This window comes from Astyanax mexicanus, chromosome 13 (assembly GCF_023375975.1).
Source record: "Astyanax mexicanus isolate ESR-SI-001 chromosome 13, AstMex3_surface, whole genome shotgun sequence".
NCBI lineage: Eukaryota > Metazoa > Chordata > Actinopteri > Characiformes > Acestrorhamphidae > Astyanax > Astyanax mexicanus.
This window is the reverse complement of record NC_064420.1, coordinates 51,262,909-51,280,000: the sequence shown is the minus strand read 5'-3', so window position 1 is coordinate 51,280,000 and position 17,092 is coordinate 51,262,909. Positions and strand designations below refer to the sequence as shown.

Here is a 17,092-nt window from a genome sequence, read left to right as displayed (position 1 = left end):
AACTGAAATTACTGATAGAATACCCTCATTTTTGTGTTTAATTTATTTATAAGCGCTGTTGTACAGCGGAGTTGTACAGCGGGAGTTGTTGTGCCGAGCGCGCGGCACTCGTGGTCCGTTAGTTCTTGTGTAAAGCGCTCGCGCTAGCAAGCCCACCCTAAAATGAACAGAAAAAATAAAAACAAAATAAAATTAAACTATAATAAAAATGAAAACTGTAATCAGTTTGACTTGCAGCATTGTGTGTAGCTGTTCTTAAAAATCATTTAAATTAAATAATAGTTCTATGCTTCTATGTTACAGTGTTAATTAACATAATTCTGATTATATTTCGCTCATTCAATCAGCCCGAAAACAGACAGTTTATGGGGCGGATCGGGTCAGGCTCATAATGACAGTTTATGGTTCGGGCTTGGGCAGAATGTGCACGGGCTCCGGCTGGGTCGGATTTTTTGGGCCCGATCTAAGCTCTATTCTCTTTTGGTGAAGCTGTTATATTAATACCATTTTAACGGGCATTAAATTGTTGTTTTTGTCCATTATTTTGTTTTATATATACATATTTCTTTTGAGTGTGGCTTGGTTTGTTAAATTTCATCCCCAGACGCGTTTTTCCGCTTTTTTCAGTATTACAAGTTTTAGTAATTTTCTTTGGTTGTGTGGAGAATTTCGTTTTATTTTTTTGAAATTCGTTAGATTATATTTTTGTCAACATTTTGGGTTTATTTTCGTTTGTTATTTTTTGTTATTTTTCTAATAATAATAGTAAATGCATAATTGATTTCCTTTTTTTGACGGGCGAATAATAAAAAGTAACGCGATAGTTACTTTTACTGGTAACTAATTACTTTTATAGTGGAGTAACTCCGTTAGTAACTCAGTTACTTTTTTGGAGAAGTAACGAGTAACTATAACTAATTACTTTTTCAAAGTAACGTGCCCAACACTGAACCTGACCTCACTAACCCGACCTCACTCACCTGACCTCACTAACCTGACCTCACTAACCTGACCTCACTAACCCGACCTCACTCACCTGACCTCACTAACCCGACCTCACTATCCTGACCTTACTAACCTGACCTCACTAACCCGACCTCACTATCCTGACCTCTCTAACCCGACCTCACTATCCTGACCTCTCTAACCCGACCTCACTATCCTGACCTCACTAACCTGACCTCACTAACCTGACATCATTATCCTGACCTCACTAACCCGTCCTCACTCACCTGACCTCACTAACCCGACCTCACTAACCTGACCTCACTAACCTGACCTCACTATCCTGACCTCACTATCCTGACCTTACTAACCTGACCTCACTAACCTGACCTCACTAACCCGACCTTACTAACCTGACCTTACTAACCTGACCTCACTAACCCGACCTCACTATCCTGACCTCACTAACCTGACCTTACTAACCTGACCTCACTAACCTGACCTCACTAACCCGACCTCACTATCCTGACCTTACTAACCTGACCTCACTAACCCGACCTCACTATCCTGACCTCTCTAACCCGACCTCACTATCCTGACCTCTCTAACCCGACCTCACTATCCTGACCTCACTAACCTGACCTCACTAACCTGACATCATTATCCTGACCTCACTAACCCGACCTCACTCACCTGACCTCACTATCCTGACCTTACTAACCTGACCTCCCTAACCCGACCTCTCTAACCCGACCTCTCTAACCCGACCTCAGTAACCTGACCTCACTAACCCGACCTCACTAACCTGACCTCACTAACCTGACCTCATTATCCTGACCTCACTAACCCGACCTCACTATCCTGACCCCAGTAACACGAGCTCACTCACCTGACCTCACTAACCTGACCTCACTAACCTGACCTCACTAACCCGACCTCACTCACCTGACCTCACTAACCCGACCTCACTATCCTGACCTTACTAACCTGACCTCACTAACCCGACCTCACTATCCTGACCTCTCTAACCCGACCTCACTATCCTGACCTCTCTAACCCGACCTCACTATCCTGACCTCACTAACCTGACCTCACTAACCTGACATCATTATCCTGACCTCACTAACCCGTCCTCACTCACCTGACCTCACTAACCCGACCTCACTAACCTGACCTCACTAACCTGACCTCACTATCCTGACCTCACTATCCTGACCTTACTAACCTGACCTCACTAACCTGACCTCACTAACCCGACCTTACTAACCTGACCTTACTAACCTGACCTCACTAACCCGACCTCACTATCCTGACCTCACTAACCTGACCTTACTAACCTGACCTCACTAACCTGACCTCACTAACCCGACCTCACTATCCTGACCTTACTAACCTGACCTCACTAACCCGACCTCACTATCCTGACCTCTCTAACCCGACCTCACTATCCTGACCTCTCTAACCCGACCTCACTATCCTGACCTCACTAACCTGACCTCACTAACCTGACATCATTATCCTGACCTCACTAACCCGACCTCACTCACCTGACCTCACTATCCTGACCTTACTAACCTGACCTCCCTAACCCGACCTCTCTAACCCGACCTCTCTAACCCGACCTCAGTAACCTGACCTCACTAACCCGACCTCACTAACCTGACCTCACTAACCTGACCTCATTATCCTGACCTCACTAACCCGACCTCACTATCCTGACCCCAGTAACACGAGCTCACTATCCTGACCTCAGTAACCTGACCTCACTAACCTGAACTCACTAACCCGACCTCACTAACCTGAACTCACTATCCCGACCTCACTAACCTGACCTCACTAACCTGACCTCACTAACCCGACCTCACTCACCTGACCTCACTAACCCGACCTCACTATCCTGACCTTACTAACCTGACCTCACTAACCCGACCTCACTATCCTGACCTCTCTAACCCGACCTCACTATCCTGACCTCTCTAACCCGACCTCACTATCCTGACCTCACTAACCTGACCTCACTAACCTGACATCATTATCCTGACCTCACTAACCCGACCTCACTCACCCGACCTCACTAACCCGACCTCACTAACCTGACCTCACTAACCTGACCTCACTAACCTGACCTCACTATCCTGACCTTACTAACCTGACCTCACTAACCTGACCTCACTAACCCGACCTTACTAACCTGACCTTACTAACCTGACCTCACTAACCCGACCTCACTATCCTGACCTCACTAACCTGACCTTACTAACCTGACCTCACTAACCTGACCTCACTAACCCGACCTCACTATCCTGACCTTACTAACCTGACCTCACTAACCCGACCTCACTATCCTGACCTCTCTAACCCGACCTCACTATCCTGACCTCTCTAACCCGACCTCACTATCCTGACCTCACTAACCTGACCTCACTAACCTGACATCATTATCCTGACCTCACTAACCCGACCTCACTCACCTGACCTCACTATCCTGACCTTACTAACCTGACCTCCCTAACCCGACCTCTCTAACCCGACCTCTCTAACCCGACCTCAGTAACCTGACCTCACTAACCCGACCTCACTAACCTGACCTCACTAACCTGACCTCATTATCCTGACCTCACTAACCCGACCTCACTATCCTGACCCCAGTAACACGAGCTCACTATCCTGACCTCAGTAACCTGACCTCACTAACCTGAACTCACTAACCCGACCTCACTAACCTGAACTCACTATCCCGACCTCACTAACCTGACCTCACTAACCCGACCTCACTAACCTGACCTCATTATCCTGACCTCACTAACCCGACCTCACTATCCTGACCCCAGTAACACGAGCTCACTATCCTGACCTCACTAACCTGAACTCACTAACCCGAGCTCACTAACCCGACCTCACTAACCCGAACTCACTAACCTGAGCTCACTAACCCGACCTCACTAACCCGAACTCACTAACCCAAACTCACTATCCCGACCTCACTAACCCGACCTCACTTAACTGACCTCTTTAACCCAACCTCACTAACCTGAACTCACTAAACTGAACTCACTAACCCGACCTCACTTACCCGACCTCATTAGGCCTATATCACTACCCAGACCTCACTATCCTGAGCTCACTAACCCGACCTCACCAATCCGACCTCTCTAACCCAACCTCACTAACCTGATCTCACCAACCCGAGTTCACTAACCTGAACTCACTAAACTGAACTCACTAACCTGACCTCACTAACCCGACCTCACTAACCTGACCTCATTATCCTGACCTCACTAACCCAACCTCACTATCCTGACCCCAGTAACACGAGCTCACTATCCTGACCTCAGTAACCTGACCTCACTAACCTGAACTCACTAACCCGACCTCACTAACCTGACCTCACTAACCTGACCTCATTATCCTGACCTCACTAACCCAACCTCACTATCCTGACCCCAGTAACACGAGCTCACTATCCTGACCTCAGTAACCTGACCTCACTAACCTGAACTCACTAACCCGACCTCACTAACCTGAACTCACTATCCCGACCTCACTATCCCGACCTCACTAACCTGAACTCACTATCCCGACCTCACTAACCTGACCTCACTAACCCGACCTCACTAACCTGACCTCATTATCCTGACCTCACTAACCCGACCTCACTATCCTGACCCCAGTAACACGAGCTCACTATCCTGACCTCAGTAACCTGACCTCACTAACCCGACCTCACTAACCCGAACTCACTGACCTGAGCTCACTATCCCGACCTCACTAACCCGACCTCACTTACCTGACCTCTTTAACCCAACCTCACTAACCTGAACTCACTAAACTGAACTCACTAACCCGACCTCACTTACCCGACCTCACTTACCCGACCTCATTAGGCCTATATCACTACCCAGACCTCACTATCCTGAGCTCACCAACCTGAACTCACTATCCTAAGCTCACTAACCCGACCTCACCAATCCGACCTCTCTAACCCAACCTCACTTACCTGACCTCACCAACCCAAGTTCACTAACCTGAACTCACTAAACTGAACTCACTAACCTGAACTCACTAACCCGACCTCTCTAACCTGACCTCACTAACCTGAACTCACTAACCCGACCTCACTAAACTGACCTCACTAAACTGACCTCACTAACCCGACCTCACTAACCCGACCTCTCTAACCTGACCTCACTAACCTGACCTCACTATCCTGACCTCACTAACCCAACCTCACTAACCTGACCTCACTAACCCAACCTCACTAACCTGACCTCTTTAACCCAACCTCACTTACCTGACCTCTTTAACCCAACCTCACTAACCTGAACTCACTAACCCGACCTCATTAGGCCTATATCACTACCCAGACCTCACTATCCTGAGCTCACTAATCTGAATTTACTACTCTATCCTGCAATTTATGTAGATTAAATCTCATAGCTAACTCTCTCCCTGTCTCTCTATCTGTCTGACTGTCTCTCTCCCTGTCTCTGTCTCCCATTTTCTTTCCATCTATCTGTCTCTCTCTGTGTCTGTCTCTCTCTCTCTCTCTGTGTCTGTCTTTCTGTCTCGCTCTCTCTTTCTCTGTCTGTCTGTCTCTCTCTCCCTGTGTCTCTCTCTCTTAGCAGGGGCAGATTATCCTCAGAGGGGTGTGGGTGTTGAAGCTGTCTCGCTGAAGCTGAGAGAGAGACAGCGCTTCTTTGATGAAGTTTTCCAGCAGGATATGGAGATCTACCTCTCCACCAATCACCTTCACCTCCACAACAAGAAACGTCAGTGAAAGATCATGAGTTATTGACTAATTGATTGCTTTTGTATTTTCTAAATTAAATAACTATTTTAGTTTAGATCTTTAACCATGCACTGTGAAGCTTGATTTAGGGCGCGTCAGTGTGTCTTTGCTATCGTAGCGACGGGAAAAGTACACCTTGGCATGTACTAATTAATCTACTTAATCAATCATGGGTGTGGTTAATTTTGGGCGTAACATGAAATAAACTAATCAGAGTGTCTCTTGCTCATCATTATCTTTAAGAGTCAGGTGAGCTCTGACTTTGGTGGATTGCTATTTTAACGGTGCAGCTACCTGGACGTGTTCAACAAACTCTTCTCAGCAGAGGAAACTGAGCTGCTGGTTGACGCTGTGAAGGAGCTCCAGCAGCTCATTTACGGGAACAGCAATGTTATTTTATTTACTATTCTGTTTATTGTTGATGTAAAAGTTGGGTTTGTGCTGCTGTGTGTTCATGTGTGTGTAATAAGTGGGGGGTGTATGCTCGGCTCGGCACAGCGCCTGTGTTGCCGAGATAGCGATGAACGTCTGACTGTTGGCGTCTGTTGTTCTCCTGCAGCTCCGGTGGGCAGTATCTCCTCTCTGGAGGTGAACGTGGACCTGCTGGAGCAAATGGATCTGATGGAGATCTCGGATCACGAGGCTCTGGACGTCTTCCTGAACTCCGGCAACGAAACCGGCACCATATCAACCACCCTTACAGGTCAGCCCGGTGTTACACCTGAAATGGTGATGTATGGGTTTAGGGGCGGGGCAGGAGGGAGAGCTGATCGGGCTGAGCAGTGTGCCTCTGATAGCGGTGAGACGCTGATGATTGGACGTCAGCAGCGGGGCGGGATTATTGATTGGCTGATTTGCATATTGTGAGTATCACAATAAAAGTGTTTTTTTAAAGGTTAGGAAATGTTTATAAAATGTAAGGAGGACTGTTATTTTTTATTACTTCAAAACAAAAAACATTTTTGTTTTAGATGAAAAAAAAATTCTGTGGGTTAGGGTTTAGTGTCTTTTTATTTATAATTGTTTGTTTAAAAAAAAAACTATTTGGAAAAAACTAAAAACTAAAAATTCTTGAATTAAAGAAAAATACACTGTAAAATTAATATTAAAATAATTGGTCATTTATTTTATTGTATTAAAATTGTGCTTTCCTCTCATCTTATTATCTTATTATTTATATCTGTAACACTTAGAATACAATAATTGATTAATTAATACATTCATTAACATAACTTATAGATTATCAGACTAATTCTCAACCAATTATTAATTAGCACACGTTAATACATAATTAAACCTAACAACATTAACTCATTTTAACTCTTGATTCTTTATTATTTAGAATATTTGTAAGCATTAAAATTATGTAATGTTTAATAATAAATGTATAAACTAGTGTTGATTAATCATTAATTGGGACATTCTGTACCCTTATTGTTAAGTGTTTCCATACCATAATTATTATTATTTAAAAATGTTTTTAATGAATTCATTTTAATTCAAATGTATTTTATTGTACCTATATACTGTATATATTAGGTGTATATATACCTATATACTATATACCTATATACTGTATATATATATCAGGTGTGAGTGTTATCAGATCTCAGGATTAAACAGAAGCCTGTAGATCAAACACAAACATGCAGCCGGGCGTGTCCAAACTTCTGACTGAAACCGCAGCTCTGTTCTGACTCACAGTTCTGAAATTCTACTGCAGAACCGGTTCTGATTACTGAGCTCATTAAACTTCATCCAGACAACCATATATACACCCATATATACACCCATACATACACCCACATATACACCCACATATACATCCATATATACACCCATTTATACACTCACATATATACACCCATATATACACCCATATATACACCCATTTATACACCCATATATACATCCATATATACACCCATATATACACCCATATATACACCCATATATACACCCATATATACACTCATTTATACACCCATATATTCATCCATATATACACCCATATATACATCCATATATAAACCAATATACACCCATATACACCCATATATACACCCATTTATACACCCATATATACACCCACATATACATCCATATATACACCCATATATACACCCATATATACACCCATTTATACACCCATATATACATCCATATATACATCCATATATAAACCAATATACACCCATATATACACCCATATATACACCCAAATATACATCCATATATACACCCATTTACACACCCATATATACACCCATATATACATTCATATATAAACCCATATATACATCCATATATAAACCCATATACACCCATATATACATCCATATATAAACCAATATACACCCATATACACCCATATATACACCATATATAGTCTCTTGTTTTCTTGTGTTAAAGTCAGTTAAGGTCTCAGAGTCTTCTCTGGTTATTATATAACAGCACAGCATTTCACCAACAAACACGGCAGCATTAAAACTCCCCCGACAGGTTCTCTGATCTGGATCTGATCTTTATGGAAAATGATTGTGAAACCTGTTTATAACACTACTGTTTCCACAATACGTGCAGAAACACAGAGAGATCTGCAGAAAGCAGGTCACGCTTGTGTTTAGGGTAAAAGTTCCCTCTCCTACAGGGAGGGCGTGTCCTCAGGGTTCAGTCTAATGTAGTGAAAACTAACGTAAATTATATAAAAATAAAAAACAGGCTGCTCAATCCCCTGATCAAGACAAAAGCTCTATCCAGACAGGATTAGTTTCTCAGGGGGTTCTGGGGTAATTTTCTTTTTTATGGGGGTTTTTATCCTCTGTGATTTTATTCCCGTCCAGAACGATCATGTAGGTGTTTTTCTCAGACGTCCTCTGAGAAAATTACAGGCTGAATTATCTACTGTTTTTCTCTGAACTCCGTGTTCCTCCGGTAATTTTAGTCCCGTCCGGACGCACATCTCTGAGTTTCGTCTCCTCGCCTTTAATAAAATAATAAAATAGCTATTTGTCCACTATCGCGGACCGTAATTACTGTAGACTTTGGGCGCGCCACTGTTTCCACGGAGATTCACGTTAAAAAAAACACAACAGCGAGTGGAAATGGAGGAGCTACTGAACAGTGTTATGTGATGCTACGTGACCGAGAACAAAAGCCTAAAACTCACTAGTCCTCCTGTTTTTTGAATTGCAGTCCGGATGCAGGAGTTTTATCACTAAGTAAAAATATGAGAAAAAAATAATCCCGTCCAGATAGAGCTTAAGTTTCCACTACAGCAGTGGAAATGTCCAAATCTGCAGTGACAGTAAGAGAATCCTGACTGCACTCACTCCTGTTACGAGTGGCGTGCATCGAAATAAAAAGCAAAAATATAATGATAAAAAAATAAATGGTGCAGATTTAGTCTTAATTGTGGGAGAATTTCCACCACCATCGTATCAAATCATATATTCTCTGTCATGTTGGTGTTTATGGTAAAGTTAGCCCACTCAAAAAGGGACGTAGAATCCACACAGTTCAGTCTATTGCACTGCAGAAAAACATAACTGAAAAGAGCAACTCTTACAGGCTCCAGAGTAATCTTTAAGCCTTAAACTAATCTTCCCAAAGGAATCCCCCTCTTACTGCACTCACTCCTGTTACATGTGGTTTGCATCAAATTTATTAGTGAAAGTAAAGATAAAAGCATAATTATAAACAACTAAATAACCAAACAATGCTAGATTAGCCTTCCCTATTTTTGTTAAGCTTGTGTTGAACTCAGTCTATTATCATGTAGACAAACATAAATAATTTTAAACTACAGCAGTGGAAATATCAGCCAACCTGACTGCACTCACTCCTGTTGCGTGCTGTGTGCATCGAAACAAAAAGCAGAAATATAATGCTAAATAACTAAATGTGCTGGTTTAGCCATATATTTAAAAAAAAAAACCGTAGCAAAGACTTTGATATTGTATAAAATTTTCAAAATAAAAAAAAAGTAATGCAACAATTCAAATTGACCACAAAACTCAAGTGTTGCATATTCAGTGCATGCACGTAAACTGCAAACAAACAATTTAAAGTAAATAAAGTAAATAGCAAAACAGACTGCTTTTTAGAAATATTTCGATATTCAGGTTTTTTTAATCATATCAGAATTTTTATCGATATTATTGATATCGATTTGATATGGCAAATCCCTACCGGGATCAATAAACGATTAAATATTACCCATATCAGTCTAATTTACATTGATCTACCCTTACAATAAATTAGAGTAACGTTTTTAACGGTCTGTTTCTCCGTTTCTGTTTAGAGGAGGATGAGGAGGAGGATGAGCTGGAGGATGATGAAGATAAGGAAGTTCTCTTTAGACCAATGAGAGCAGAATCCAGATCCAGAACCTCGTCCACGTCCTCCAATCAGGACAACAGCACCAGCGGCAGGGACACGCCCATCGTCCAATCAGACGAGGAGGAGGTACAGGTGGACAATTTCTTGTTGACCTCCACGAATCTGCTGGATCAGGATGAAGAGGAGGAAGAGGAGGAGGAGGAGACGACACCTGGACAGTCGTCATAGCAACAACACCAGCCAATCAAGCTAAATCTTAACGAATTCACTGTTAATAGTTCGTCTGTAGAATTAAAGCGATAGTTTAGGTAAAAGCTCTATTTGGACAGGATTAGTTTCTCTCTCTCTTTTATGGGGGTTTTCATCCTCTGTGATTTTATTCCCGTCCAGAACGATCATGTACATGTTTTTCTCAGACGTCCTCTGATAAATAAATTACAGGCTGAATTATCTACTGTTTTTCTCTGAACTCCGTGCTCCTCCGGTAATTTTAGTCCCGTCCGGACGCACATCTCTGAGTTTCGTCTCCTCGCCTTTAATAAAATAGCTATTTGTCCACTGCCGCGCACCGTAATTACACTTTGGCCGCGCCACGGTTTCCACGGAGATCCACTTAAAAAAAACACAACAGTGAGTGAAAATGGAGGAGCTACTGAACGCCGTAATGTCATGTGATCAGAATTTTATCACTAAAGAGTAGAAGTGTGAAATATTTTACACAGGCGAACCCCTGAGAAACTAATCCCGTCCGGATAGAGCTTTAGAAACTAAACTAAACCCCAAAACATCCTCAAATCACCCACTGGAATATCTGTGTCTGCATGCTTTATGATTTATGATTTATGATTTGTCGAATTATCACTAATTAACACTAATTTAAGAGCATATCTGTCTAAAACTCTTTAAAAAACCTGTAGATGATGCACTCTAAACCGTGAAGCCCTTACTAAAGACCAAATACACACTGAAATAACAAATACACCTTTTAAAGTTAGCAATATAAACACATTTATATCATTTCTAGCAATAATTATTGTGTAATAGTGTTATAGAATACACTCATCATCAAAAACTCAGAAAAAAAGTTTAAAAAAGTTACGCTGAATGAGAGATGGGCTGATATAGACTTTAAAATAGTATCACAATATTTCAAGGTATTTTGGCGATAATGATATTCTTGGCAATATGAGCAAACAATACATATTTTTAAATTAATTTATTCATTTCAAAAATATACTACTGCAACAAAATATAATAAATATATTAAACTTTGAAATAGTATAAATATAAGAGTATCTTTCATTGAGTAGAAACAAAATGAATCAATATATGTTTGTCTATTTCTCATACAGTAACTTAATAAACTTAATCAAATAAATTAAAAGCAAATGTAACAATTCAAAATTACCACTAAACTAAAGTGCTGCATATTTAGTGAGTTGTTTATGATGCTGCACATGATGAAACTCTTCCTCAGCCTCTTCCTCATTCTCTGCAGTAACTAGTAAAAGAAAATATTCAGAAAAAAAAACAACAAAACGAGTTGATCAGGAAAAGCACCGTGTCTACATCAACCCGTCAATTAGTATTCATGGCCACGCCCACCTCGGCTCGGGTCCACCCATAGACACCCATAGACTGAAGCTGTGCTGCAGCAGAAGGAGCTATAGCTAATGAGGAGCTTACAGCTAGTTAGCATTAGCTATTCTGTGTAAGTAACTATAGGTTTAAATCGGATCTCCGGTTGATTCTGTGTTTTACAGAGACCTTAAATAAACACTATGGGAGCACGGTTTAACAAGATAGCAAAACTCGACAGAACACCGGTCAAAGCTGGCATCGTTCACATTGGATTTTATAATAGAATTTTATGATTTTATGGATTTTAAGGATTTTAGGATAGAGAGCAGATTGTGGGGAAACTGCTAAAGCTATTAGTTTTTTTAGTGTTGCATATAATGCGTCTTATAATCTGGTGCAACTTATGTATGAAAATAGACCAGATAATAGACGTTTATTAATATTGCACCTTAAAATCTGGTGAGCATTACAGTGTGAAAAATACTGTATACCACACTGAGACGTTCAGTGGGTTTCAGCAGTGTTACACATGTGTTATACTGGGTTTATCTCAGGTCGTTTGGTGGGTAATTTGCTGGTTTGGTGCAGAAAGGTGAGTTAGGAGCCCTGTGGGCAGATCAGTGCTTTGATAATATAAACTCTACACTGTTCTGATGAGTGACGCGGGATAATGTCCTGCAGGATCCTGCTGCTGTATTCAAAGCAGGGTGAATAAGAACAGGACCTGAGGCGAGTAAACGGCTGATTTTACACAGTAAAACAAAAGAGCATCTCTAAACCTGTTTATACCGGAATAAAACCCACAGCAGATCCGTCAGAGATTAAATTACAGCTTTAAAACACTACCGCCCACAATCAGCTCACTGTTCACAATCACTTCTACTCTTATATCAGCTCACTGTTCACTTAATTATACTCTTATTTTAGAAAGAAAACCCCAACAGCCTGCTGAACTCTGCTTACACCAGCTCATCTGGGATTAAATTATATTATACTACTGTATCATTTATACAGTAATGTAAATGTCATGTTTTTCAGTGTACGTTTAGCCCTAAAATGACTATACTTCTTTTTTCTAAGTAAAAAAAAAATCTGTTTGCTGTTGTTTTTAATTTTACTTGGATAAAACCACTCATACAGTGAGGAACAGCAGCAGGAGCTCCTCAGATAAAGTGCTGTTTTCATTTCTCTCCAGGCAGGACAGAGCAAGAAGACGAGGGTCTGACTTTACAGAGCTAAGCTACCATTACTCCACATTACTGTGTTAGCTTGTTATGCTAACTGGCTAGCAGTGTGCTTTTTTAGCAGTATGGCGGTATGTGAAAAATACATTACAATGCATTATACCACTAAGCACTAATATATAGAGCTCTGTAAAAAATAAGAGAGCACATAAAAATGATGAGTTTCTTTGATTTTACCAAATTAAAAACCTCTGGAATATAATCAAGAGGAAGATGGATGATCACAAACCATCAAACCACCAAACTGAACTGCTTGAATTTTTACACCAGGAGTAAAGCAGCATAAAGTTATCCAAAAGCAGTGTGTAAGACTGGTGGAGGAGGAGAACATGATGCCAAGATGCATGAAAAAAAAACTGTGATTAAAAATCAACCAGGATTATTCCACCAAATATTGATTATTTCTGAACTCTTAAAACTTTATGAATATGAACTTGTTTTCTTTGCATTATTTGAGGTCTGAAAGCTCTGCATCTTTTTTGTTATTTCAGTCATTTCTCATTTTCTGTAAATAAATGCTCTAAATGAGAATATTTTTATTTGTAATTTGGGAGAAATGTTGTCTGTAGTTTATAGAATAAAACAACAATGTTCATTTTACTCAAACATAAACCTATAAATAGTAAAATCAGAGAAGCTGATTCAGAAACTGAAGAGCTCTCTTCATTTTTTACAGAGCTGTAGATATTAGGCAGCGAGTGAACAGTCAGTCAGTTCTCGAAGCTGATGATTGATTGGTGTTGAAGCAGGAAATATGAACGAGTGTATGATTGTGAGACTTTAAGTATGAAGTGGGCGGTTCCTAACAAAAGTTCTGCTCTAAGGGAAGGAGCTGATTGATGATCACTGAGGCTCCGCCCACCTCATAACTCACAGGCCTTAAACAACATAACCTGCTGTAATTTAGCTCGTGTCTCGCTAAAGATAAGACCGAGACGCCGCTCAGGTTCATACCAGAGTTCAGAGTAGTGAATCCTCGTGCAGAATAGTGCAGATATTTACCCAGAGTTCCCTCAGGCTGCCTCAGATAAACTTGTAGATCTCAGATTATGATTAAATGCCTGATTTTATGTTTTAGGCTGTAAAACTCCTTGTTATGCTGTACTGTTCGCTGTACTGTTTAATGTTCACACTAATTTCCTACGGGTTTTAAAATCTATATTTTACTTTAAAAAGTAGCCTAAATACAAATCAGTTTTACATACTTAAATAAAATTATTCTGCAAATTAACTAAGGTAATTTAAGCCTAATAAAAGGAGTAATCAGTCAGAAATGAGAAAAAGTGAGCAAAAGTGAGAAAATGCTACAGTGGTTCAATACCAAAACACCAGAGAAAGTTGTTTACTCCACTCGGGTTGCCAGGCTGAGGACGCTGAACCTACAAAAACGAGTGCAAGACGATATAGATCAATAACTTCTACCACAGCGAACAACGTTATAAACTAGCTCACATGTATTTTATATCACTTTCTCCACAGTTAGCTAGCTAGCTTTATGCACCGCTAGCTGTGTTAGCTTAAGTAAGCCATTGTACTAATAAATACACCCCGTAGATTTGGAGTTATGACTTTGCAGATCCTAGAAATTATAATAATTTACTGCTTAGTTTAGCAGATAACTCAATCAGTGAAAACTGAAAATAAACAGATAAATAGCTAATGCTAGAAACCTTTACCACTACTCACTTTAAATGCAAGAAATCACTTAAGATAAGATAAGATAATATAAGACAAGACATGATAAGATAAGATAAGATAGGACAAGATAAGATAAGACAAGACAAGACAGGACAAGATAAGACAAGGCAAGGCAAGACAAGACAAGACAAGACAAGACAAGATAAGATAAGATAAGATAAGATAGGACAAGACAAGACAAGACAAGATAAGACAAGATAAGATAGGACAAGATAAGATAAGACAAGACAAGAAAAGATAGGACAAGACAAGACAAGACAAGATAAGATAAGATAAGATAAGACAGGACAAGATAAGACAAGGCAAGACAAGGCAAGACAAGACAAGACAAGACAAGATAAGATAAGATAAGATAGGACAAGACAAGACAAGACAAGATAAGACAAGATAAGATAGGACAAGATAAGATAAGACAAGACAAGAAAAGATAGGACAAGACAAGACAAGACAAGATAAGATAAGATAAGATAAGATAATCCCACAATTGGAAAATTTACAATGTTACAGCAGTACAGAGGAAAACACAGAGAAACAGGTCAGGAAAAAATTTAAACAAATAATATTAAAACTATGTATACAAAAAACAATTACAGGAAATATCTAAAGATACTTAAAAAATTATATATAGAAAAGAAATAAAATATATAGATCTAGTGCATAGAGATATGAATTTCTTAACATAAAAAATGACATTCGTGGATAAATAAAATAAAAAATTAGCAGTTCGGCGACTGTCTTGTAGTCCTTCTGGGCTCGAAGTCTTCTCTCTTGTTTTATTCCGTCTCCAGTTATTTGAACTTATTAGGCTGTACAGCAGCTAAGATTTTGCCTAAACCAGCCCGTTGTTGTATTTTTAAACTTGGCAACCTTGAGGAAGGAGTTAGTGTGTGGGAATAATGTACTGCACAGTTCTAGTTAGAAAACACTGCCTTTAGCTCTGCTAACAAAACATTACAGTTCTTGAACTTTGCACATTTCCTTAATATCCGATGACAATGCTGATCATTTATCATTTATCATTTAAGTTATCAGTAAAAGAAATGCCTCAAATCATTTGAGTAAAATCAACTTATCCAGACTTGCAGTGTGGAAAATTCTTATTTTAATGAAATATCTATAAAATAAATTATTTCACCCCAGTATTGTGCATCATTACACACTAAAATCAATGTACTGATTAAAATTACACCTAAATGTTGCAATCCTCTCATTTTTATACCCGAGTGTTCTGAGTGTTTGTGTGTTTAAAACAGTGAACTGAATTTCTATGCATGAATTTAAAGCAAATAAAAGCAGTACTTCCTAAAATAATAAACAGTGTTAAATAGTTAAATAATGTCGCAACTAATTATTAAATGACATTATTAAGACGTTATTAAAAGTTACTACATTTTAATGTATCACTTATTAATTAATTTTACATTTAGTTTTAGTTTAATCCTCTATGCAACAAACCAAAATTATGGATATTGTACCATATCGTACCTTATTTTTTACGTATTTATTTGTTTATTTATTATCTTTAATATAATGTTACATGATATATCTATATCCAATGCAATGAGACGTACGTAAGTGGTTCATAAATAAAAATATGTATATGTGCAAGAATATGCAAAGAATATGATAAGAAGATGATTATATTATCAATAAATTCTTACACTCTTGTTGTAAACTTATTAAAATTGTGTTTTTTTATTTATTTGTAAGATTTTTGTTAATGTTATGTAAATTTTGAGAGTCCCCTTCCTCTAAAATATCTGATTGAAATGATCAGATTTATCAATGGTCTGAATTGAATTCCAAAGCTTTTAAAAAAGTTCCAGAAAAGTATAAAATTCCTGCAATAGAGGGTTAAAACAATTTTGTACTGGTTATTAATGCCTTATTTTGTAATAATGTTATAATTAACTGAGACAGTGGGGTCTATTTTATTAGTCTATAGCGCATTGGTCAATTGCACACTGTGCACTTGATTTAGGGCATAGTGTCAGTGTGTCTTTGCTATCGTAACGACAGGAAAAGTACACCTTAAACTTACAAAAGTCATTTATCATTTATTAATCATGGGTGTGGTTAATTTTGGGCATAATGTGAAATAAACCAATCAGAGAGTCACTATTGCTCATTATCTCCTTTTAGAGTAGAACCAGGTGAGCTCTGACTTTGGCGGATTGCTATTTTAACGGTGCAGCTACCTGGACGTGTCCAACAAACTCTTCTCAGCAGAGGAAACTGAGCTGCTGGTTGACGCTGTGAAGGAGCTCCAGCAGCTCATTTACGGGAACAGCAATGTTATTTTATTTACTATTCTGTTTATTGTTGATGTAAAAGCTAACAACTCTCCTGCACGGCTAAGATATGGTTGCACGGCTCACTGTTGACTGTTGTCAGGGTTTTAATAAGTCAGTGGCGCACCTGTATTTTCTGCCACCAAGCTAGAGAAACACCAAAGCCAGAAATTTACCTGAACACGCTTATCAGTGTAGACACA

At 39.5% G+C, this 17,092-nt stretch overlaps 1 protein-coding gene across 1 annotated transcript in view; it reads left to right on the top strand.

The window, feature by feature from the left end:
- LOC103039847 (dysbindin-like) overlaps positions 1 to 10,354 on the top strand; it is a 20,273-nt gene extending 9,919 nt beyond the window's left edge. The window contains exons 2-4 of the mRNA XM_049486360.1: positions 5,568 to 5,714; positions 6,294 to 6,437; positions 10,038 to 10,354. Coding sequence (XP_049342317.1) covers positions 5,568 to 5,714; positions 6,294 to 6,437; positions 10,038 to 10,303 — 557 coding nt within the window. The 3' untranslated portion in view covers positions 10,304 to 10,354. The remainder of the gene's footprint in view (positions 1 to 5,567; positions 5,715 to 6,293; positions 6,438 to 10,037) is intronic.
- Positions 10,355 to 17,092: the final 6,738 nt, after the last annotated feature.